The 23601-nt window shown below is 40.5% G+C and overlaps 1 protein-coding gene across 1 annotated transcript in view; it reads right to left on the bottom strand.

Moving 5' to 3' along the window:
• Positions 1–1441: 1441 nt before the first annotated feature.
• Positions 1442–23601, bottom strand: part of NSRP1 (nuclear speckle splicing regulatory protein 1) — a 36379-nt gene continuing 14219 nt past the window's right edge. Inside the window, exons 3-7 of the mRNA XM_075263770.1 lie at positions 9237–9293; positions 7185–7313; positions 5613–5820; positions 4241–4349; positions 1442–3231 (exon numbers count right to left, since the gene is read on the bottom strand). Of these exons, the coding sequence (XP_075119871.1) occupies positions 2172–3231; positions 4241–4349; positions 5613–5820; positions 7185–7313; positions 9237–9293 (1563 nt within the window). The 3' untranslated portion in view covers positions 1442–2171. The remainder of the gene's footprint in view (positions 3232–4240; positions 4350–5612; positions 5821–7184; positions 7314–9236; positions 9294–23601) is intronic.

Raw genomic sequence — 23601 nt, 5'->3', positions numbered from 1 at the left:
GTCTGACATTCTGGTCCCTGGAACTTACTTCAATATGTAATTCTAGATTTACAATTTAATTTAAAAAAAATAAATAAATAAATAAATAAAAAAAGATTTTGTTCCTCTTTGTTTTGTGGCAATAATTAAAAATAAAGGAATTACGGGAGAAATTTTCAGCAGGTTCATGACTTTTTAAATGAGGTATGAAACTGAACAGAAATCTACAGAACAGATAGTGCCTGTCTATTATTAGGCTTATGCGCTAGAGTAAAAACTGCAGAAATTTAAAAAAAAAAAAAAAAAAAAAAAAAAAAGATACTGATGAGAAATATTTACAAAAAAAAAAAAAAGTTGCCAAAATTCTTAAAAAGATACGTTTAAAGGGGTTATCCATTTTCTAAGATTGATGGCCTATCCTTAAGCAAGGCCATCAATATTAGATCTGAGGAGGTCCGACACCCAGGACCCTCACAGGTCACTGGTACCAAGGCAGTACAAGAGAGCATTGCTGCTCACTTGCTGTATAAGTTATAGTGTACATGTGAAGAATATGCAAATCTGACTTCCATGGTGTAATTAGGATCTCAGTGCCTCAAGTATGCACACCAATAGAGGGCGCTGACTGAGAATGTGCAAGTCTATCTTCCATGATGTAATTAGGAAGACAGAGTCTCAGTCAAACAAACCTATAGAGGGCGCTCCCTTTAACATCATGCCCGACCTTCTCAGAGGCCTTTGTATGCAATGATGTTGGGATTATACCAGATACAGTCTTCTCAGCCAAGGACAGCCATTTCGATGTATTTGCATCTCATCAGCTTTGCGCAGAGAGGACTGATCTGGTAGAGGTGAGAAGCTTAGACAGGGTTGAGGGGATATCGTCACTCCATAAGGAGAGAACCACCATTAAGGTGTGTGGAGTTACACACCTTACACCATGGAAGTCCGATTTGCATATTCTTCCCATGTTCCTTTGCACAGTGGAGCGCTCATGACTTAATAAGACTCCACACACCTTAATTAGGAGTGACGATATCCCCTCAACCCTGTCTAAGTTATAGTGGTGAGTATAGGTACTGCATCACTGACCTACAGACAACAATGAAGCAGTGCTACAGTACCTACAGTTGCTGCTACATTTGTGTATCGTTTGCTCTCTCGCACTGCCTCCGTACCAGTGATCTTCAGGTGTCATATCCCCGCGTATCTAATATTGATGGCCTATCCTCTCAAATCGGATAAACGATTTAACAAAAAAAAAAAAAAACACTTTGGCTCATTTCTTTCACTGTTCTCATGACCGTTCACCTGTCCAGATAAATTGTCATCTCATTGGAGCCGACACAATTAAAATCTACAAGGTTCTGAAATGTGTCATAAAAGTCACTATAACAGTAAAAATGATTTATGATAAGTGTAAAATACCAAAAGCTGAACTAAAATCCATCAAGACGGGATGAGAATAAAATCATGTCAGCGTTATGAGCGCGCTCTGTAGATGGTTATTCTCTCCACTTTATATCTTTGAAAGCAAAACCACACAGGACGACTTTAACATGGATTTACTTGAAAAATTCAATTCAACTTTTGCCCAAAGCAAAAAAAAAAAAATCCCCAAAAGAGACATAAATAGATCTGTTATATCAACAATACAAATTCCAAAAAAAGCCGCATTTCTTACCAGAGAAATGCAACGATGACAAAAAAAAGGAACATAATAAAGTGGACCTCTCACGCCCTCATAGATATGCGGTATTATATAACGCTAGAAAGCCTACAGTGCGCTGAATTCAGCCGACAGGTTTTTTACCAATATGAGCCCTGATGCAGGAGATACTGGTGCTGATAAATACGTCACCGATATCTATTCTCTATCAGAAGGGCGGCCTTACAACTCAGCATCATGGCCCCCATCCCCCGACTGTAGTCTAACAGACTTGCACTGACAGGGGAGTGTTCCTCACAGCCCAGAGATGACGCTGAGTTGTAAAGCCCACCATTCTGACAATGGGAGGTGTCAATGACAAAATTAACAGCACCGATATCACCAGCACCGAGGGTCCTACCGGGAAAGCTGAATTCAGTGCAATAACACCTTTCTAGCAGTATATAATACCGCACATCTATGAGGACATGAAAGGTCCTCTTTAACATGTTACTTGCAGATCTCCCCAAATTATCAATGTCTTTTAATCTTCCTCTTTTTCTACATAAGTTTTTACTGCAGAGCGAGCCATTTGTCTTGCAAGATATCGGTCTCTGGCGGATACTACAGTCTCTTCATTACTGCGTTTTGCAAACTTGCTTGTTGAAGAGTTGTCTTCTTCTGTGGTTTCGTTCACTTTGCGCTTGGGGTCAGAAACATGGTCATTTTCAGTAGTCCGATTCTCTTCAGAGGATGACTGGCTTTCCTTTTTCTTTTCATGGTCTCTCTGAATCTTGGTTTTATCTGAACTATCCTTCAGCTCTCTGTCTGTTTTGTCTTCACGTTCTCTTTCTCGCCTGTCTGTACGATCTCGCTCTGCTCTACTTCTATTTTCATGATCTGGATAATCTCCCCGATCTCTGTCCGACCTGTCTGCCCGATCTCTGCCTGTCCGATCTCTGTCTGACCTATCTCCCCGATCTCTTTCCGGCTTGTCTCCCCGATCCCTTTCCGACCTGTCCCCCCAATCTCTGTCTGACCTTTCTCTGTCCTGTTTATTCCGATGTTCTCTGTCTAATTTATCTGTTCGATCTTTATCAGCCCTGTCTCTCCATTTGTCCTCATTAACTCTTTCTTTGTGGTTTTTCCCATGTCTGTCTTTCTCAGTGTAATATTCCTCATCCTCTTTCTTACGATATTCTTTTTCGCGTTTTCCATCCTTGTTATTGCGCTCTTGTTCTCTCTCTTTGTAATCTTGGTCTTCCCTCCTGCTATGCTCCTTGTACCTTGCCTTTTCTTCACGATCGTCTATTCTTTCTTTCTCATAACCCCGTTGGGTATGAGATTTGCCTCTTTCTATTGTGTCTTTGTCACTTGGTTTCTTATTTTTTGCATTCTTTCGGTGGTACTCATCCTCTTCCTCACTTGATGAGCTTGTATGTCTATGTCTCTCATGGATTTTTCGTTCCTTTTTGTCATGGCTACTTGATCTCTTTGAAGTATTTTCCTCATCCTCACTGGATTCAGTTTCCAAATCACTATCCGCATCAATGTTCCCATTATTAGGTTCATCAGAATATCCTCTTGGCTTCTCTTGCTTCACCCTAAAATTAAGAAACAATAAAACAATAAACATAATTTATAATATTTCATGATCATTCTCTGTTTCCTAAATGGTAATGAGAGAGGAGCTCAGCAGTAATTTATCGGGTCCAGCATGCAGAATTAAGTTACATGGCTTTCAACTGCAGATACTTTTCAATTTGCGTTTTTTACTCCCTGCCTTACGAAATCCATAATTTTTATAACTCCTTCCGTTCACAGAGCCATACAAGGGCTTAATTTTTGTGGGACAAATTCTACTTCGCAATGGTACTATACAATGTACTGGGAACCTGTAACCCCCCCCCCCCCCCAAAAAAAAAAACAAACAAACAAACAACAAAAACAAACAAAAAAAAAAACTTAAAATAGGGTGCAATTAGAGATTAACTGCGTTTCTGCAAATTTCTTGTGGGCTTCGTTTTTACGGTGAACACTGTGTAGCCAAAATGACACGTTACCTGTATTTTGCAGGATGGTATGAATATGGCAATACCAAATGTACTAAATTTTTGTTACATTTTAATACCTTTAAAAAAAAAAGTCCAAACATTTCTTGAAGTCATCAAGGCGTTCACTGTATGGTAAAAATATTTTTTAAAATTTTTAGATATTTCATGATAATGGATCGCTACCGGCGGATCCCAATCTGAGGAACGGCGACCATACCCAAAATGGCGGCACCTATGAGCTGAATGTATAAGAGTGCTTTAATCAGGTTTGATCGAAATATCAGAAGGGTTAATACTCCTGAGACGCTGCTATATTAAACACCCAACATCCACTATAATAGTATGGCTGACGTCCAGAAACAGTTAATACAGAGAAAATGAATCTTCTATTTCCTCCAAGAATTGCCCTCTACTTAGTATTGCAGGATTTCAAGGTAGTTGAAGGCTATGCCACATGTCTAAATGAATGCACCTACTTTCTCTGAGTTTGCACAATGCTAGGCCAATGCTAATAAACTAATCCACACGGTGACCAACTGGACATGAACATGCTCCTTACTCAGTACTTCTCAAGCTGCATTCAGGAGCTTTCTCTTCCCCCACAGTCTGATTCAGAAGATGTCTGTAGAAGCCGCTCAGGTCTCGCTGCTTCGTCACATCCAGAGATGCTAAAACAATGAGAGACATTGGAAGTGAATTTAATGCACTTTTATAATGTTTTATCGGACACAATTGCAGATGTCCTAGAATTTAGTAAACTAGCACATTTGTGATTTATTTGCATCATAACATCAATAAAACCTCCCAAGCATCCATATAAATGGAGGACAGCTCTCCTGCCTGTAGTAAATACCAGATGGTAGGATGATAACTATTGATGCTGTGTTTTCTTTGTGATGGTGAAGAAGGGAAAGCTAACATTACCATTTAGAGAGCGCCTGTCATGTCCACAAACCTCTGGAGATTTTATACAGTAACGTACAAAACTTTTAGGCAGGTGTGGAAAAAATATTGCAAAGTAAAAATACTTTTAGAAATAGAATTGCTAAAATGGTTGTTGTAGAAGTTTCGATTCACTTAACTGATTTGACTCTCAATGGTGACCCAAGAGGTTTTGGCCTCACCCTCACCAATGGCTAATGAAATGGGAAGCAGTGCTTTGACCATTGGGTAAGCTCTGCCTCCTTCCTCCTTACCCAATCCGGTACTACCCTCACACCAAACATCTCTACCACCCTGGTCCATCATGAAGATTCCACCAGATCAGGTAAATGAATCTAAACTCCCTGGACAAATCCCTTTAACTGTTTATGTTTCTCACTTAAGTACATACAAAGTTAATGAAGAAAAGATAAATCTAAATCTGATCACTATTTGGTGTGACCTTTGCCTTCCATCATTTCTTCTCGATACAATTGCAGTTTTTGAAGGAACTCGGCAGGGAGGTTGTTCCCTCCATCTTGGAGAACTAAGCACAGATCTTCTGTAGATATAGGCTTGTCCAATCCTTCTGTCTCTTCATGCAATCCCAGAAAGACTGGCTCTGCCTGAGACTTTTGTACAGTGTCATGCCATTATTACTGTGGCACCTACTATAAATCTCGCTCCCGTACTAATGCTCCAGCCTCTTCAAACGCCTGATCATCAGTAGGGTGGGGGTGATCCAGTGAAAGAATAGACCATCAAAATCCTAATACTGGAAAATCCTTTAAAGAGGTTGTCCCACGAAGAAAAGACAACCCCTTTAAACCCTCTTCCTGCACACAACCAAACAGGGCACTAGACACCAACCTGCTTTCAACAGGGCACCTGCAACATGAAACTGGACATCCTTTCTATGGGTACCTATTAATTCTAGATCTCATACATATTACCTTTTTATGGTCTTCACTACCAGACATATAACAAATGTAGTAACATGAATTTCTCACCTTCCATTGCAGCCTCCCTCCTCTCCCGCTCTTCCTCTTCAGCTTTCTCCTGAAGCTTTTTCTTATAAGCAGAGGTGACAAAAGCATCCTTGTCTTTAAACTCGTCCCCTTCCATTTCACGTTCTTTCTGGATCTTTTTCTCCATTCTCTTTTCCTGCTCCTTCTTTCTGTGCTCCACTGCTTTCAGGATGTTCTGGATATATTTTGGCTGAGTATAATAAAATATATACGCTCTTATTAGAATGTCACTGAGTATTTTCAATTTATTTCCCTTCACATGTTTTATGTCATTTTCACATTTTTCAACATATTCCAAAAAGTTATAACTTTTGTTTGTTTTTCCATCAAAGTTGTATAAGGGCTTGTGTTTGAGCCAGAAGTTGTAGTTTTTATTGGTGTCGATTTGCCATACATATAATTGATTAACATTTTTCCCCTTAGCAATCCTTTTCTTTTTCGGAGACCATTGACCAGGTAGTATACACAACATACTGACTGCAACCTTTTTACAGTAGTATCAAATTTTCACAGTTTTTGTATGCTGAATTACGGCATATTTATGGAGGAAAATTCTTTTATTTATTTTTTCTGTAGATTGATTTTTTTTTTTTTTTTAAATGGGTTGTTCAATTTTAGCAAATAAATCTTATTGTTTGCACATTGAAAAGTCAAACAATATTGCAATATACTTTATCGATCCCTCATGGTTTTCTAGATCTCTGCTTGCGGTCATTCACTGTTTACTTCCAGTGGATAAAAATCAGTCCATGGTCATGTGATGTACATGCAGATGCACGGCTCGTTATAGTCACAGCACAGTAATTAGACATCTGCCTGGTAATGAGCTGTGCACCTGTGTATCCATCACATGACCATGGACTAATTCTTATCCACTGGATGCAAGCAAAATGAATGACAAGAAGCAGAAATCTAGAAAACTGTGGGGAGTTGATACAGAAAGTATATTGGAAAATGGTACAACTTCTATGTTTAACCAATTCTATTTGCTCATATTGGACAACCCCTGTAAATAAATTATTTTTGTTAGGGCTAGTTCACACGAGTTTTTTTGGAACGGAATTTGACGTGGAGGCCGCCTCTGATTCTGGTCCAAAAAACAGCTAGCTGCGACTGGATGCCAGTGCAGTGCACCGACATCCAGTTGCGGCATTCCAATACGGATTAAGCCAAAATGAATGGGCCTAGTTGGGAGGGAGGTGTTGCAAGACGGATGTCTGTGGCTGAATCAGCCGCGGAATCTACCTGAAGAAAGGGCAGCTCGCTTCTTTTTTCCGCGGGCGGGAATAAACCGCTTGCGGAAAAAGGAAATGACCAGCTCCCACTGATTTCAATGGGAGGCGGTTTTCTGAGCCAGATTCTGACACGTCAAAATCCGGCCCATTTGACTCAGTGTAAACTAGCCCTTAATGTCAAAAATGTAACTTTTTGGAGGGGTTCTTTTGAGGTTAGACATTACAACATTTATTAAGTTCTTACATATACACAACCAAAGACAATAAAAAAATAAAATAAATAAAAAGACTTCTTTGTGCACGGTGGGTAAAGGGATACCTTTCTATCCTTTCCAGATAGCTTCTTAGCTGCGTCTTCCTCTTTCTTCTTCTGCAAGTCGTCATACACACTGTCATATTCATATACAGAAGAATCCTCCTCCAGGGCTCTCTGCATTTCAAGCTTGGTCTTGGAAAAGAGATATAAACATGAACATTTCTGCAATTCATCATATTTTATTACAATGATCTCAGAATAATTACAGATAAACCCCATTAGATCTCCACCAGAAAGGTCAAGTTCAACATCCCACCTGGGCTCATCTGTGTAATAGTGAGAATAACCAGAATCCGCCATAAAATACATGCAGAGATCCAGCTTACACAAGGCACCAGATTGCAACACTTTACATGATGTATGAGAACTGCAGAGACACTAAAGAAACATATAGTCTCCTGTTTATATTAGTGCACTGCTTGCCTGGCTTACAAAACCTATGCTCATAAATAGTTGCAGGTAGGGGGACACTCATTCAGGACCCTTACATGGCCAGAGCAGAGAGTAGCGGCAACGGGAATCTTTTTCTTGAAGACTTAAAGCATTCAACTTGTGATTTTCAGGCAGTATTTTGCATCCTATCTGTGAACTCCTGCATTTTTTCACTGTTCTCCTTGTTTTGGTATTGAGAGCTGTTCCTGCCTCTCACCAAATGTTACTGTGTATGGAGTACGGGGCTGTGTAATATGTAGAGAAAATGAGGGTATAGGAGGGTCACTGCAAGCAGTTATACTTCGGACAATATAAAACGGACATTGGGATTTTTATATCAGATATATTATACAGCTGCATATAAATATCCTAATCCACCAGTGCTATCTCTGGAAGTAATTTAGATAGCACTGCAGAGAATCTCCTCTTCCATACGACACAAAAACCAAGTTTGTACGTTTTATAATGTCCGAGATAGAACTGGTTGAAGTGACCCCTCCCCCCTTATTTTCTCTATGTAACACAGCCCGTACTCCATACACTGTAACATTCAGTGAGAGGCAGGAACAGCTCTCAATACAGAAGCAAGGGGAAGAGTGAAAAATAAACGATTTGTTAGAAAAGAGCCAAAATCTGTTAATAAAGTATAATACAGAATTTATTAATGACAAAAATACTGCCAGAAAATCAAATGTTGTCCTGAAGTTTAGTCTCAATTTAAAGGGACTCTGTTAGGAGGGGTTTTACACCATAAACTGGCCCCTTCATGTGCAGGATGAAGGACTTTTCTATTGGTGCTGCCTCTATAATCTAATCTATAAAATATAATCTATAAAAGTCACATGTAAATTACCCCAAGTAGTGATGTGGGTGGGAAGAAGCTTCAGTGCCACCGCCCCCTTGTTGATCTTGCCCATGGATGTGACTGCCATCTCCCTTATATTCCCATCACGAGGGAGAGGTCAGTCATGCCCAGGAGATGAGATTAGCACAAGGATAGCGTGACTAAGCTAAAGCTGTTCCCCTCTCACGTGACTATAATGGGGTCCGTGTGGTTTCCGCCTGAAAAGGGCGAAAAACGGGGAGAAAAAAAAATTACGCTTGCATCGCTTTTCTCTCCGCATTTTTCATGCGGAGAGAGAGGAACGGAATCCCCGAACATACGCTGGTGTGAACCCGATATAACACACAAGAATTTTACTTGATGATTTTCAGCAACATGATAAAAAACGTGGTAATTAAAAGACATATTTTTGGAGAAGGCTGGGCATCTGCGGTCAATAGTCACAGTGCAAGCCTATCAAACATCATCTTGTCAATGTCATTCTGATTAGAAATGAGTGGCATGAATCCTATTTCCACAGGTCAGTTCATCCACTGCGATGTACTGGAGATGATGGCCCTGAGCTCAGCCTTAGAGAGAATTAGAATAACCTGGATCAAGAAGCTGAAGGGTTTGCAGTAAAAGTATATACTTCAAAAAATTCTACAAAATAATCTACAGTGCAAACATCTGTTATCCCACATAAAGGACAGCAACCAACTTCTGTTCCATTTCTACCCTTTACCGGTCATTGTTACATCTATAGAGTAATGTGGCCAAGGATGTATAAGACGCAATACCTGCTTCATCACACGCTTCTTTAGGGCTTCCTTCTGTAGACTTTCTCCAACAGTCATCTAGAAATATAGGAAAAAAAATTAGATATAATGTTAACCAGTTAACAAACGTACATTTATTACACATTACTGGAATACTAAGATTCTGTCTATACAGTAGAAGGGATTTCATATTGTTAAAAAACTAAAGTAAGCCACAAAATAAAGGAGTTTTCCCAAGAAAGCAAGGTATACCCTATGGATAAGGATAACTTGCAGATCAGTGGGGATCCGACCACACAGGAGAATGGGAGACTTTATACCCACCCCCCATTCTGAACAGTGTGTTGGCATCGCTCCATCCACTTCAATGGGAGTGCCAGATATAGTTGAGTGCTATCTGTTATCTCTGGTGCTCCCATTGAAATGAATATAGCAGTGCGTGTGCTATGTCCACTGCTCCAAAAGTCCCCTGTTCACCTGATCAGCCTGTGCTGTGCCTGTCACCTGGTCAGCCAGACCCAACCGACCCCGACCTTTCCCCCCCAGTGTGGGGTTACTTTCTAGTCTAGCAGTTTGCATATTGCTGACAGCACATTGCTTTTTACATGGGTAGATGTGCTGGTGACAAATAATCATATTTACATCCGAGTAAATGTGGTCAGATCACAAACAACTGTTGTCTTGTATGTTGGCTTATCTCTGCCATCTTGTCAGTTCATCTGAACATCAACCTTTGGAAAAAGCCCTTAAGGATTTTGGCTCAAAAACAAAAGCACTGAAAGAACCACTTCATTGGAAAGTAGGGAAATTGGCAAATAGGGAATCATGTAAAGGCTATGGTAGATGTAGACAGTTTCTGATGACATAAGAATACGGACATAAAATCGTTCAGTAAACCAGTCCTACATCTGCAGTTCCCAGTGCTAGGGTCTCCATCATGGCTGTCGTACTTCCACAAAAAAAAAAAGAGTAAAAAAGAAACCTAATTCAGCGTCAAAAATCAGTGATTGATCTTTCTTTCTGATAACATCATCTATATTGTTGGTTAAAGAGGACCTGTCACCGAGTACAAAATATTAAAGGTCATGTGATTCAATGATCAATTTGGGGTTTTTAGTCTCAAAATCTGTCCAGCTGTTCTCCGCTGCACTGCAACTCCATTCACTTACATTACTGATGGAGTCGCAGGGTGACATGATGATCTTTGGTCAAGTCGCCTTGCATGCTATAATGCATAGTACTCATTAATGTACTAAAAGGGAACAATAATCCTTACTAGAGCAGATAATAGATACATATAGACCGAGACCGAGCTAAAGCTCCATCCACATGTTACAGGACACCACTGGTGACGGTTCATAAAGTTTTATGTTTGTGTAATGACAGTCACCTCTATTACAAAAGTGTCTGACCTCTGCATAAGCAATGCCTCCCCTGCTACATCTTGTGTCACCCCCTCTACCTCATAGATTGTAAGCTCTTGCGAGCAGGGCCCTCAGTCCCATTGTGTGAAATGACTTTATTTGTAATGTATCTTTCTGTCTGTATTTGTACCCTACAAATTGTACAGCACTGCGGAATATGTTGGCGCTATATAAATAAAATTTATTTTTATTATTATGTCCGCAGCACAGGTATATGTTATGGCTTATCCCAATCTCATGCACTACATGTCGAACTAATAAAAGCTAAAAAACAAAGGCATCAGTTTTCAGCAGCAAATAAGTCATTGCTGTCAGACATGGATGAATATAGGGAAGGCCCCTGAGAATGCAGGTGGTAGAGCGCCATTGTTTTTCCCTCATTCAGCTGTTACAGCGCACCTTATAAAACATTGAATAGTGCCTGTCCTGTCATCGGCATTCACTTACATACACACAGCTGGGCTATACGTATGAATGTTACAGAAGCAAAGCAAATAATTGCACATGGGAGACATTTTCTTTAATATATACATATATCCTATTAATATTATAAAGGTGAAAGTTTGTGAGTTTGGATGTTTGTGGGTTTGTGTGTTTGGATGTTTAGATGTTTAGATGTTTGTTCCTCAATCACGCAAAACCCGCTCCACCGATTTGCCTGAAATTTTCCACAAACATAGTCACTACACTCGATTGCGCAATAGGCTACTTTTCGTCACAATAGCGCACATACGTTTTTCCCAGGACCCCCAAAAAACCCAAACTCACATCACTATTTCTGCAATCTCACACACTTTCGACCATACAATTTGGCTGAAATTTTCCACAAACATAGTCACTACACTCAATTGCGCAATAGGCTACTTTTCGTCACAATAGCACACATACGTTTTTCCCAGGACCCCCAAAAAACCCAAACTCACATCACTATTTCTGCAATCTCACACACTTTGGACCATAGCAAGCCACAAAATTCATATTACCCTCTACAGCAGAGGTCAGCAACCCCTGGCACACATGCCAAGAGTGGCACTCCTGCCATATTTCACTGGCACACCAGCAGCCCAGGACCTGCAAGAGTTAAATGAAGTCCGAGTCTCTTCAGAGCTCTGCTAGAGCATAAGGACACTCCCCTTTGAGAGGGGTGCAGGAAACCCAGGGGGTGGAGCTTAATCGCTCAGGTCTGTGTCTGCTATAGTGGTCTGCATCCTCCTAACATTCCCGGAGGAGAAGAGGAAGCTGCTAGCAAAGTGACACTGAAAAACACACAGGTACATAGAATTACTGTTCTCATTAATGTCCGGCATTTGGGGTTATTAGTTTAGTCTTAGTAACTCCATGTGCCTCACATTAATAGGCATAACCCCCATCATGTCCCTCATATTAACCCCTGTGTGCCTCACATTAATAGGAATAAACCCCATTATGTCCCTCATATTAACCCCTGTGTGCCTCATATTAATAGGAATAAACCCCATCATGTCCCTCATATTAACCCCTGTGTGCCTCACATTATTAGGAATAAACCCCATCATGTCCCTCATATTAACCCCTGTGTGCCTCATATTAATAGGAATAAACCCCATCATGTCCCTCATATTAACCCCATATAAGCCCCATATAAGGGTTACTAATAAACCTCAATAATGAAGATACTTAACTATTACCTCCAAGTCTCTCACATATCAGTAACGCTTACACAAGGGTTAATGTGAGGGACATGATGGGGTTAATTGCTATTAATAAGAGGCACATGGAGTTACTAAACTGTCATGCACAGGGCCAGACTTTATGCGGCTGCTCAAGAGTATCCTGTGCCCAAAACTGACATGTACTGGCGGAAAATAACAAACCATACAATGTCGTATATCGAAGTATGTTAACCTGAAATACCTCTGTCCCAAAGACACTATGTACAGTTTATACCAACACCGTATAGCGGCTGAAATACAAATTACATTCAACACAAAAGTCTCATGTGCTCTCAGAATTACAGAAAAAACAAGATACACAGTTACATTTCATATCCCATACCTTATACACAGTACGAAAACCTTATCCGCGCCTGTATATACCCACTTCTACAGTCACCGCAGACGAACTCGCGGGTACCAGCTAGTGTGTATATATATATATATATATATATATATATATATATATATATATATATATATATATATATATATATATATACACACACACACACATACATACATTCTTCTGCCATTTCGTGTACTGATATATTTTCTATGGCAGACAGGCCTTTTGGGGTGCCCTCAGGGCCTAGGCCTCAGTAGAGACAGCTACCTGGGCACCCCAATACTGTGAATATTACTTCACAACTAAAATAATATCTTAATATACCAAAAGTATGTGAATGACAGTACAGAAGCTGTAAAATGTTTGCATTGGGAGGAATATACTTGATGGAAAAGTGTAGCATCTCCCCCTTTAGCGACCCCCTGTCCCAGAATAATACAACCATTCCGGCACACAAGTTATGGCATTCATCCAGCGATTTGTAAAGTATAAAGGAAACTAGGGCATTGCCTTGTTACACACAGTGTTCATGTGCCAAGAGAAATTGATAAAACTTTAACTGTGTGCCGTCCGGGCGTGTTGCAAATATTCCCAGGGGTGCACAGATTACCTATCGGCAATAGTGAAGCTGTCACATTGCATATACAGCCCCATGCATGGGAAGCAGGAGTTTTATGAGCCTGGATTCTGTAAAACTTGCATTTTATTCCTTTAATCCCTTGCTCCTGACATACTTGGCAGTCTAGAGGGTGGTCCCATGTAGTTACTGACAGCTATCTCTCTATGCACACCCATACAGGGAACACCCACAATAATCTAGTAGGACTGCCCACTGGACTCCTGAGCATAAACAGCACAGGGATCTAAATGAATAACATATAAGCTGAATATTTCCCCAAACTATATCTTAAGATAAGATAATCCTTTAATAGTCCCACATTGGGGAAATTTCAGCATGTTACAGCAGCACAGTAATACAGGTACAGGATAATACACAGTAATATAATACAGACGTAGGCATGCATATGCTGAGAAGAGAAGATATACTAGGAGTCCATAGCAGCTAAGGAAAAACAGAAAAGAAAGAGGAAGACCTCATGGTCTCCTGCTTCGCGGAGATCCACTGAGCTTTCACCGTTGTCAAAGAGCTCTTTGGAGCAATAAAGAGGTTACAGCTTACCTGCATATTAATAAAACATGTGATGCACAGACATAGCAGGGGTAACCTCAACTTCCTCAAGCAGACCCCCAAACAGAAACCCGTGCACAGATGTGAACCAAGCCTTAGTAAAGGTAGAAGACAAGCTGATATTTTTCTGGTAATCCCGGTCAACACCTCCATTATCTGTTACAGTAGCTTTAAGAAATAGACTTCAATATCACCCCCAATATTTCAATCCATATATGTATTCTCTACCCGATGTAATATAGCCTGACCTTATTATGAGCATTTTGCTGTAGTACACAATGACTAATACCTGTGACTTAGCAGTATCTACAGAATATACACTGGTGTAAGACTCTTCAATAGGATTCATTCCCTCTGTAAACTGGACAGATAAGGCTCGGTGTACCAGGTACGGCTCATTTGTAAATGAAACAACTGCAGATGAAGTTAAACAAAGGCCAATGTTGCAAAAAATGCAGAGAATCTGCCAATATGTGCGTCAAGCATAGAACAGAGCCGTCATACAGGAAGGATTGGGAGGCCTGGACCGCCCAATGTTCTCCACTCTTATGTATCTGTATATTCTGGAAGTGTCTGCTAGCATATTAATCTTGTGTGCTTGGCTTGCACAATGTATGCTTATATAAAGGATGGTAAACTCATCTACACAGATTTTATTTTGGACCTAAAGTGTAAAAAATGTCCATGGGATTCCAGTCTGAAATGCTGATCCTTACTGAAACAGAGTACATGGCTTTATTCACTAGAATGGGTCCAGACAGAAAATGTGTTCATGTGAAAAAGCCTTTAACAAGAGCCACATATTTATATGGTAGGATCCAAAATATAATAATGATATTTCTGCTTTGTCATTATAATATGATCTGGTATTGAATAACAACTAAGGGGGCGTTCACACTACCGCCCAGGGGTTTCCGTCCTAATCCCCAGAGTTGGAGACGGCTTGCTAGCAGTCAGTTTTAATACCCATACATTTCAATGAGTTCCGGTGTCCGTATGACAATGTCCTCCCACAGCTCTAACCACCACTAAACCTACGGCTTTCACTCCCCCTCCCCCAACGTTTCCAAAAATCTATTCCTATTTGCAACAAGGAAGGAGGAAATTATATATAGTGTATTGTCAATAGCAATGGCTTACACTGAGGGCAATGGGGGTGGAACTTAGATCGACCATGCCAAAGAGAATGAAGCAGTATGAATCGCCACTGTTCTAAAGAAGACAACCAAGCTGTGGCATGAACGTGTCTAAGGCCTAGTTCACACGGGCTAGTGACCATGTATTTTGGTCCTGATTTTGATGCGGGAAGCAGAGTCACAATCAGGACCAAAATGCACCTGCCGCGCCTAGCCGTGACTGTCACGGCTTCCCAGTCTGGAGCAGGCACAAATGAATGGGCCTAGTCCGGAGAGACTGTCTTGATGTGGACAAGCCGCGGCAGTTTCCGCCACGGCGTCCGCCTCAAGGTAGGGCAGCTCACTTCTTTTTTCCGCAAGCGGGAACAAACCGCTATCGGAAAAAAGAACGTTAGCGGTCTACATAGACCTCTTCTGAGAGGGGGCGGATTTTGAGGCTGATTCCGCATCAAATATACGCCCCCTCTTGCCCCATGTGAACTAGCCCTATGGATGTGCCAAATATATCATACAACATGAGCAACTATGATCAATTTTTAAGCCGAACTCAAGACATTATTATGAAAACTGCCCCAATGTGTATTTTGTGAAGTTAATTTGCCGTCAACTTCTAAAAACTGTATGACAAGTTTACCCATTACTTACAGAATCTGCCTTCAGAAACCAGTCTCTAGATCAGTAGACATGAGGACACAACACATAATACATACACATTTATCTCCTTTTCTGTGCAGCTTACACAACTTGCCATACATATAGAATTACCGTTTTGTCCCGTTTGGCCAAACAAGCAGGTTTATTCCACAACCTATCCATAAAAACGTACTCTTGGTCAGACATTCATGTCAGTTCGGGTGGGAGCGCAGAGTCAAACCATTGTCAGATGTTTCTAGGATCAAACCCAGTCATCATTTCAGCCAACAATCGCCAGTGGGGGACTATGGGGAAATCTCCATACACTTACATTGATGCAGTAACTACTCACATTCATTTCATTTGGATTAGCAGTCACTCAGACTGTGGCTTCATAAAGGGGCTATTCAGTATATAAAGCCCATGTCAAATACCTTTCTAGGTCAATAAAAGGGATGTTCTGTTTATTATCCTCATCTCGTGGCCAAAGTGAAGAACATATCCCACTCTGGAGGGCCTGTCATTCAGAACAAAGATAATCCATTAACTTGAATGTATTCTACGTAATACTTAGCTTCTCCTGTAGGGGTGCTGCAGGGAAATTAAACACAGATTTTCCACAAATTGCAGCTGATCACTAGACCATCTCAGTGATCAGCTATTGTTAAAGGATCTGTCTAACAAGCATAGGTTGTCCAAAGCAAAGAACTCTTTTAGCTACGGTAAAATATCTGCCCCTACGATGTCTACGTGTAACAACCATCAGAGACATTTACATTCAGGTTTGTGGGACACATTTTATATGCTATGTAGAGAAGAATTAGCTAAGACTAGAAGACACTCCTAATACAAGTCTCGGAGGTATGGTAGATGTAGATTTTTTTTCACTTTGCGAGATTTCTTTGGCTGACTGGTCGCTTTGTTTCGCCTGTGCATGGTAAAACGATCCACCTGCCTGTTGTTTGGCTAGAGTGTCCGCAGTACAAACAGCGCATTGTGAATGGTTTATAGGTACAATTTCCTGTTGTCTTGCAGGCACTGATAGATTACAATTTCCTGTACCTTTTATATTATTCTCACTTATCAACAGCTCTTTTATTAAAGGTCTATGAGCATAGTTACAAGTCCGTCTTCTTTATTTGTCCTCACAAAGTCTTTTACTTCTAGGGACAAAGCTTTCATTTTAGTCCATTTTTCAAGGTAACAACATTTTCACCCATACTGTTTGACTAAAGACGGGTTACCCATAGTCACACAAGTTCGCCTATGGACCAATGCCAGTACTTCAACATGGATTAACATGTCAGACTCCTCATTAATTAATGTTATTTATGGGCCCGGCACAAAACATATCGGCACAACAAGAACACATTATATTAGGTAAAGCGGTTGTCTGATGGGAATATTCTAACCCATTAGTAACCAATGTACAGACTTGCATCAATTGAACTGGAATAATATGGGGTCTCCTGCAGTTAGAAGCAGATGCCTGGCTGTGCACTCATGGTCAGACGCCCACTCCTAACTCTGAGGATCAGTGGTATATTGAACCCTTTAGATTCCGCAGTCAATAGCAGCATTTAAAAGGTTTTGGAGGGCGGCTGCTCCCTCCTCTATATATTAGAACTAGATCGTATGGGTCTGATGTCTTCACATTGCAGCCAAGGCCCTAAGGAAGCCCCCCAGGCTTGCCTTTTATATAATGTTATCAGGCTGTGCCAAAGGCATGGCCTAATAGATGGCTGGACACAATATGGCAGGCAGTGTAATACAATGCACCTCATAGATAGTGCAATGTATTATTCAAGTCATCAGATCGCAAGTTCAATCTCCTTAGGGGGACTAAGATAGGGCTGGATGATCAGGACCTAAATCAAAGTTACGATTAATTGTACATTATACCTCAATTACAATTAATGAATGATTATTTTTAACACTCTCCAACTTTTTAAATGCCATGCCACTGAATTTTGGTTTTGGTTATTCATACATCAGCAATCTAGACTGGGTAACATGCAGTTAGGCTAGGTTCATACCACTTTTATTAATGTCCATTGTGGTCATCTGTCATAGGATGACAGCAACAGACATTAACTATTGCAGAGTAATGGACACAGACAGAACCTCCTCCATCTGCGTCCATTCCCATAGATTATAATGTAACAATTTACATTCTAGTTTTCTAATCGTCACATACCAAGCTCTGCCTTTTTTTTTTTTTCCATCATTGTAACTGCACGAGGGCTTGTTTTTTGTGAGACAAGTGTTAGTGCTTAACAGCAATGTTATAGGGTAGGTATACCACATTGATTAACTTTTGGAAACTTTCTGGAAAGAAACAGAAAAAATAAAACACAGCAATTTTACCATATCTTTCCAAGACCCCAAGACCCATAATTTAATAATTTTATTGTTAACAAAGTTGTGCAAGGGCTTATTTTTTGTGGGGAGGTCTGACGTTTTTTAAATGCCACTTTGGGAAACAATGTTTTTTTATTGCTGTTTAGAGTACGGGAAAATAACATTTATTACACACTTTGTGGTGGAGCTTTAACATGTTAATGTGACTTTACTGTGATTTTTTTTTTTTTTTTACTTTTATTTCACTTTTTTTTATATAATTTTTTTGTCCACCTAACTTGTAATCTTGTGTCACTCTTCTATAAGTCTTATAAGTGTTTATTCTGTTTGGATATCTCTGTACATATTTTTCCTTAAATGGGATCAGTGATAAATAAAGGAATTATTGTTGAACTCGCAACTGGAGTTTGAAGTCTCTATTATCATTAACTTATAAAATAGTCACATTCTTACTTTTAAAATTTCAATAGTACAACCTGAAGCACCTGACTTCCAAGTAAAATGAGTAGGGCTACGTTTACATCTGCGCAGGGTGTGCTTTTGGCATAGAGCCATGAGATATCACCGGATGAAAAAGTCAGACTTTTTCAGACAGTGATTTCAGTTAATAAATTGGTTATAGTCATTCGGGCTCTACTAATTTTATGGACCATTTTTTCGTCTTTCTGGTCCGCAGAAGGTGCAGATGTGAATGTAGCGTATCACATTTATTGATGTCTTCTTATGTGGCTGAGGGGCCTTTGGATGCAACTACTTACCTCTGCGGTAATGCTCTTTTTGCAAGCAATGCAAGAAAGAAAAAATACACTGTAGACTTTACATATCAGGTTAACAATACAGTTTCTTAGGTGTCAATAAATGGACCCGGTTTCTGTGATTTTTTTTCCAGATCTGAAGTAAAGCACTTTATACATGGCTACTTTTACGTTGAAAGACACATTCATGTTCTACAACTAAATATCATAAAAGAAGTGCATCCAACTAGTTCTTCCCGAATCTGTCCTATTGCTGCTTGGTGGTAACCAGTACAGACTACCTGCATGCAGCTGCCATAGTGGTGACACTTATATTATTCTTTATAATCTGACCTATGTCCTGCTGCTTTAGAATACAAAGGAAATTATTTTTTACTATGTGAATATAACAGGTCAGCAAATAAACCTCTGCTAAAGGAAAGCTACAAAAAACATCAGTCCAGATAAGAACATTAAACAGGAATACACCTGACTGCAGTCCTGAAACCCAGAAAAATAAACATTTAGATTGGGTAGAGGGGCAGAGGATCAATTCTGCTGTAGATTGTTTAGGCCCTGATCACACTTGTATTGCTTATTTCAGGTTCCTTTGCTCTCTAAAGGACACAAGCAACATAGCATGATGATCTACGGTATATTACCCAGTAAACAAACCATATAGCCAAATTTAAAGGATATATACATCACACACACTAGTATATATACTGGTGGGCCGCATACTGCACCTCACAAATCTAGATAATAAACTGATTAAACTATTTAACAAACCTCCAAGACACACTGGGTAACTGAGATGACATAGGGCACAGAAGCAGGCTGACCACTCTCATACTTCCTAGGCCCCCATCAACAATCAACTTGGTAACAGAGCTAAGGGGGTCCTAGTCTAACGCAAGAGAGTCAGTAGGTTACCAAGACGGTCATAGGAGAGAAATGGTCCAAGGTGAGGGATAGGTAGCAGGCGAATACCAAAAAAATGTCTGCCAGTGCAATTTTAGGAATTTGATAATGGGAGGCAGGTAATATTTGCATTTAGCTGTTTAGTGCCCCCCTGTTTAGTGAACAAGGCTCTGAGAGTGAGCTGTAAATACCCGGGCTGAAGACTATGTAGGCCAAAGCACAGATTTTATTTTTCAACAGTCTGACTCTTGCTCCTTCATGAATGGCTGACATTCATGGTCAGACAGAGGCAGCAAAGCCCCTCCAATTCACTAAAGATCTAGTCACTGAATTCCTGTGAAAGTAAATATGTAACAAACAACGTATCTAAATAATTGTACAATACTAATAGTTGTAGAATATAATTAAAATAAATAACCATTTTATTATGAAGCTGGAGTTGGTCACTGTTCTCTGACTGCAGCCAAAACTGGCCCCGACTCCCTGACTGACTCCACAGCCCCCATTTTAACTGCTCCGTCTAACTGGTGACCAGGACAGTCTCAGTAAGACATCAAAGTCTAAGCTCTTCTAGAATAAGCCCCATCCCACCTTGCAGACCATTCTGCCGTTCTGACCATATTACTGTACCTAGTGATCAGCACTTAGCGACTGCTCAGAACCAAATCCCTCCATTGGGTGTCCGTTTTACCGCCGAGGATAGGAAAGTTACAGTTCCTGTATTACACAGACACAAGGGTTCGCTCACACTTGCGTTCGGGGCCTCTGACTACTATTCTCCTTTAAATAGGCGGAAAGAAAACTCCTTAAAGCAAGCCAATTTAATGTTCAAACCGGAAACTGGGCGGAAACCCGGCCGACCTTATTATAGTCTATGGGGTCCATGGGTTTCTCTTCCACCTGTCCTTTTGTACAGTCCTATGGTGAGGTGTTTTTAGGAGAAGGAATTTGAGTCAGTTTCCTGCCAAATTCCTGAGCCAAACAACTCCGTGTGAATGCAGCCTAATAACTTTTCCTTGTATTATAGATGTAAACTCACCAGATCCTGCTTTTATATTACATATATATGTAACAACAATAAATGCTATGTTACTAAAAGAAATTTAAAAGTAGAATAGATAAGTCACCAGCACATCCATCACATGCCTCTTGTTAAACATTTATGTGGATATTTCATACAAATCTCACTATACAAGAAACAATGACATGTCTTCTGACACTACTCAAGTAGCATACAAGGAATTGCTGTATCAGTGCACCATGCGAATAAAGTGGTCAGCTAAGGCTTAAGGCTACACGTCCGCCGAAAATCAGAGAAGGAAAAAGTCTTACATAAAGGCTTTTTCCTTTGCTGATTTTAGTTTAATAACATCAGACACCCAACAATATAGTCCATGGGGTCCGCCTCTCTGTAGATGAGAGGTGACGCTAGTGTGAATCTAGCATAAGAATACACTAACAAGTGCAGAATTGCTTCAGATTTTCAGTCACTAGGGAAGTCAAAATCTGCCACAAAACACAACTGTGGCAGATTTTTTTTTTTTTCAGTGCGCAACACGCATGTCCAGAGAAGTTTAATAAGCAAAAAAAGGGGGGCGTTCCTTACCGCCCAGCCATGACGCTCAGTGATGAGGAACACCCCCTCAGTACTAGTCTATGAACGAGTACTGTCAGGAGATGGGAGGGTGTTTCTCACCACTTAGTGTCATGGCTGGGCGGTAAAGAACGCCCCCTCTGACAGTACAGAGCTATGGACTCTACTTTCAGGAGGGGCGTTCCTCACAGACTGTCACAAACGCCCTTCTGACACTGAAGAGTTATGGTAACAGCACAGATAGCTGTTCACCAGGGGCAAATAACGAGAAAGCCAACAGTGCGCTGAATTCACTGCACTGTCGACTTTCTAGCGGTATATAAAAGCGCAGGTGCCCAAGGACATGAAAGGTCCTCTTTAATGAGTTTTTAGAGAACGACATATTGTTGATCTATCTTTTGCCACTCACAAATCAGCTTTTTAAAGTGTCTGTCAGGCCCTAAAAGTGAATTTTCAAACTGATGACCTATCAACAGGATAATTCATCAGTATGTGATCTGTTGGGGACCTCGCACAAATCATCTGTAATCGCAGCCTCCAGGTACCAAAAGCTACTAGTGAACCTTTTTGAATAACAGGAGCAGAGCTACATTTGCCATGCAGTGGATGGGGCTGCTACATTGTACCTATTTCTTGAATAGAAGCAGTGCTGCACACATCTGTCCATTAGCAGCTTCTGGTACCTGGAGATTTCTTGGGCAGATGATCTATGCTGGCTTGGGTGTTTGATAACTTATCTTATGGATAGGTCATCAACATGAAAAGGACAAACCCTTTAAAGGGAGCCACGGAGCTCACAAGCACTGCAGCCTTTTCCCTTGTTAGTGACTTCACATGAATGGGGCTGAGCTGCAATACCAAGCACAGCCCCTACAGTAATCATACTGGGGGGAGGCTTTTCTTCAGCAGGGACAAGGAAGCTGACCAGAGTTGATGGGAAGATGGATGGAGCTGAATACACTGCAATCCTGGAAGAAAACCTGTAAAAGACTTGAGACTGAGGAGTAGATTCACCTTCTAGCAAGGCAATGACCCTAAACATACAGCTGGAGCTACAGTGGATGGTTCAGATCACAGACTAGTCATGTGTTAGAATGGCCCAGTCTAGACCTAAATCCCATTGTGGCAAGACATGAAAGTTTCAGTTCACACACGCTCCATCCAATCTGGCTGAGCTTCAGCTATCCTGCAAAGAAGAATGGCCAAAAATCTCAGTTTGTAGATGCACAAAGCTGGAAGACACAAAACCCAAAAGACTTGTATCTGTAATAGAAGTGAAAGGCGGCTCTACAAAGTATTGATATAGGGGGGGCTGAAGACTTTTGCACGTCACAATTTTCAGATTTTAATATTGTAGACAATGTATCATTTCCCACCCACTTCACAATTATCTGATACTTTGTGTTGGTTATCCCTTAAAATCTCAATAAAGTACCTTTAAGTTTGTGGTTGTAAGGTGACAAAATGTGACAAAGTTCAAGGGGGTATGAAGACTTTTGCAAGCCACTTTATATATATATATAGATAGACACATATATATGACAAAACTCAAACATATTTTACAGTGGTATTAAATGGAAATGAGTAGACCTGCGATATCACAAACTAAACAGCAGCCATTGTCTTCAGATCTGAATAACCGGCCTTGTTTCTGAGAAAACCAGGGCCACTCTATCAGTAGTGGAATCGCTGTAAAGTGCGAGCAGTCCCCTGGCTGGACTTTATTAGAGCCCGGCTATAAATACAATACGGGGAGACAGAGATGCTCTTCCCACTGATAAGTCTCAGGAAATGAATCTCTCCCTCACCGCTGCCCCTTATCTCCTACACGCCAGGAATTAATACCTTACTAATAAAAAATGTCATATTAAGTAAGCAAAGGGGAAAAAGAAAAGTAGATAGCATCAGGCTCTGAATCTGTTACGGGCCCGGTGAGCAGGAGGTCTTATTACCTTATATTTTATCACTGCGCTCTACACATTTTAATAAAGAGTTTCTATAAGATCCGTCATCGCTGCTGTGGAGCCGGGGCAAAGTTTTTACGCCGTGGGAACAAAAGCAAGAAAGTTTCAGGATTCCCACTGAAAATAATGAAGTGATTTGATTTTTTGGGCGATGCATGAAATCTTACAGTGCGCATTACGGAGGGAGCTGACACCGGATTTCATGTAGTTGGTTGACTTTCTGATTATATTAACCCCTTCCAACAGGAATTTTTATTATATTAATATAGGATATACAAAAAAATGTAATTAAATATTATACTATCTTCCATAAGGGCTTGTCCTCGGCGAGGCACCGTTTAATATTCTATACTTTATACTGGGAAGGCAGGAAAAAAATATCTAAAGGGT

The sequence above is a fragment of the Leptodactylus fuscus genome, chromosome 2 (assembly GCF_031893055.1).
Source record: "Leptodactylus fuscus isolate aLepFus1 chromosome 2, aLepFus1.hap2, whole genome shotgun sequence".
Lineage (NCBI taxonomy): Eukaryota > Metazoa > Chordata > Amphibia > Anura > Leptodactylidae > Leptodactylus > Leptodactylus fuscus.
Note: the sequence above shows the minus strand (reverse complement) of the source record. Positions and strands in the feature narration are given on the sequence as shown.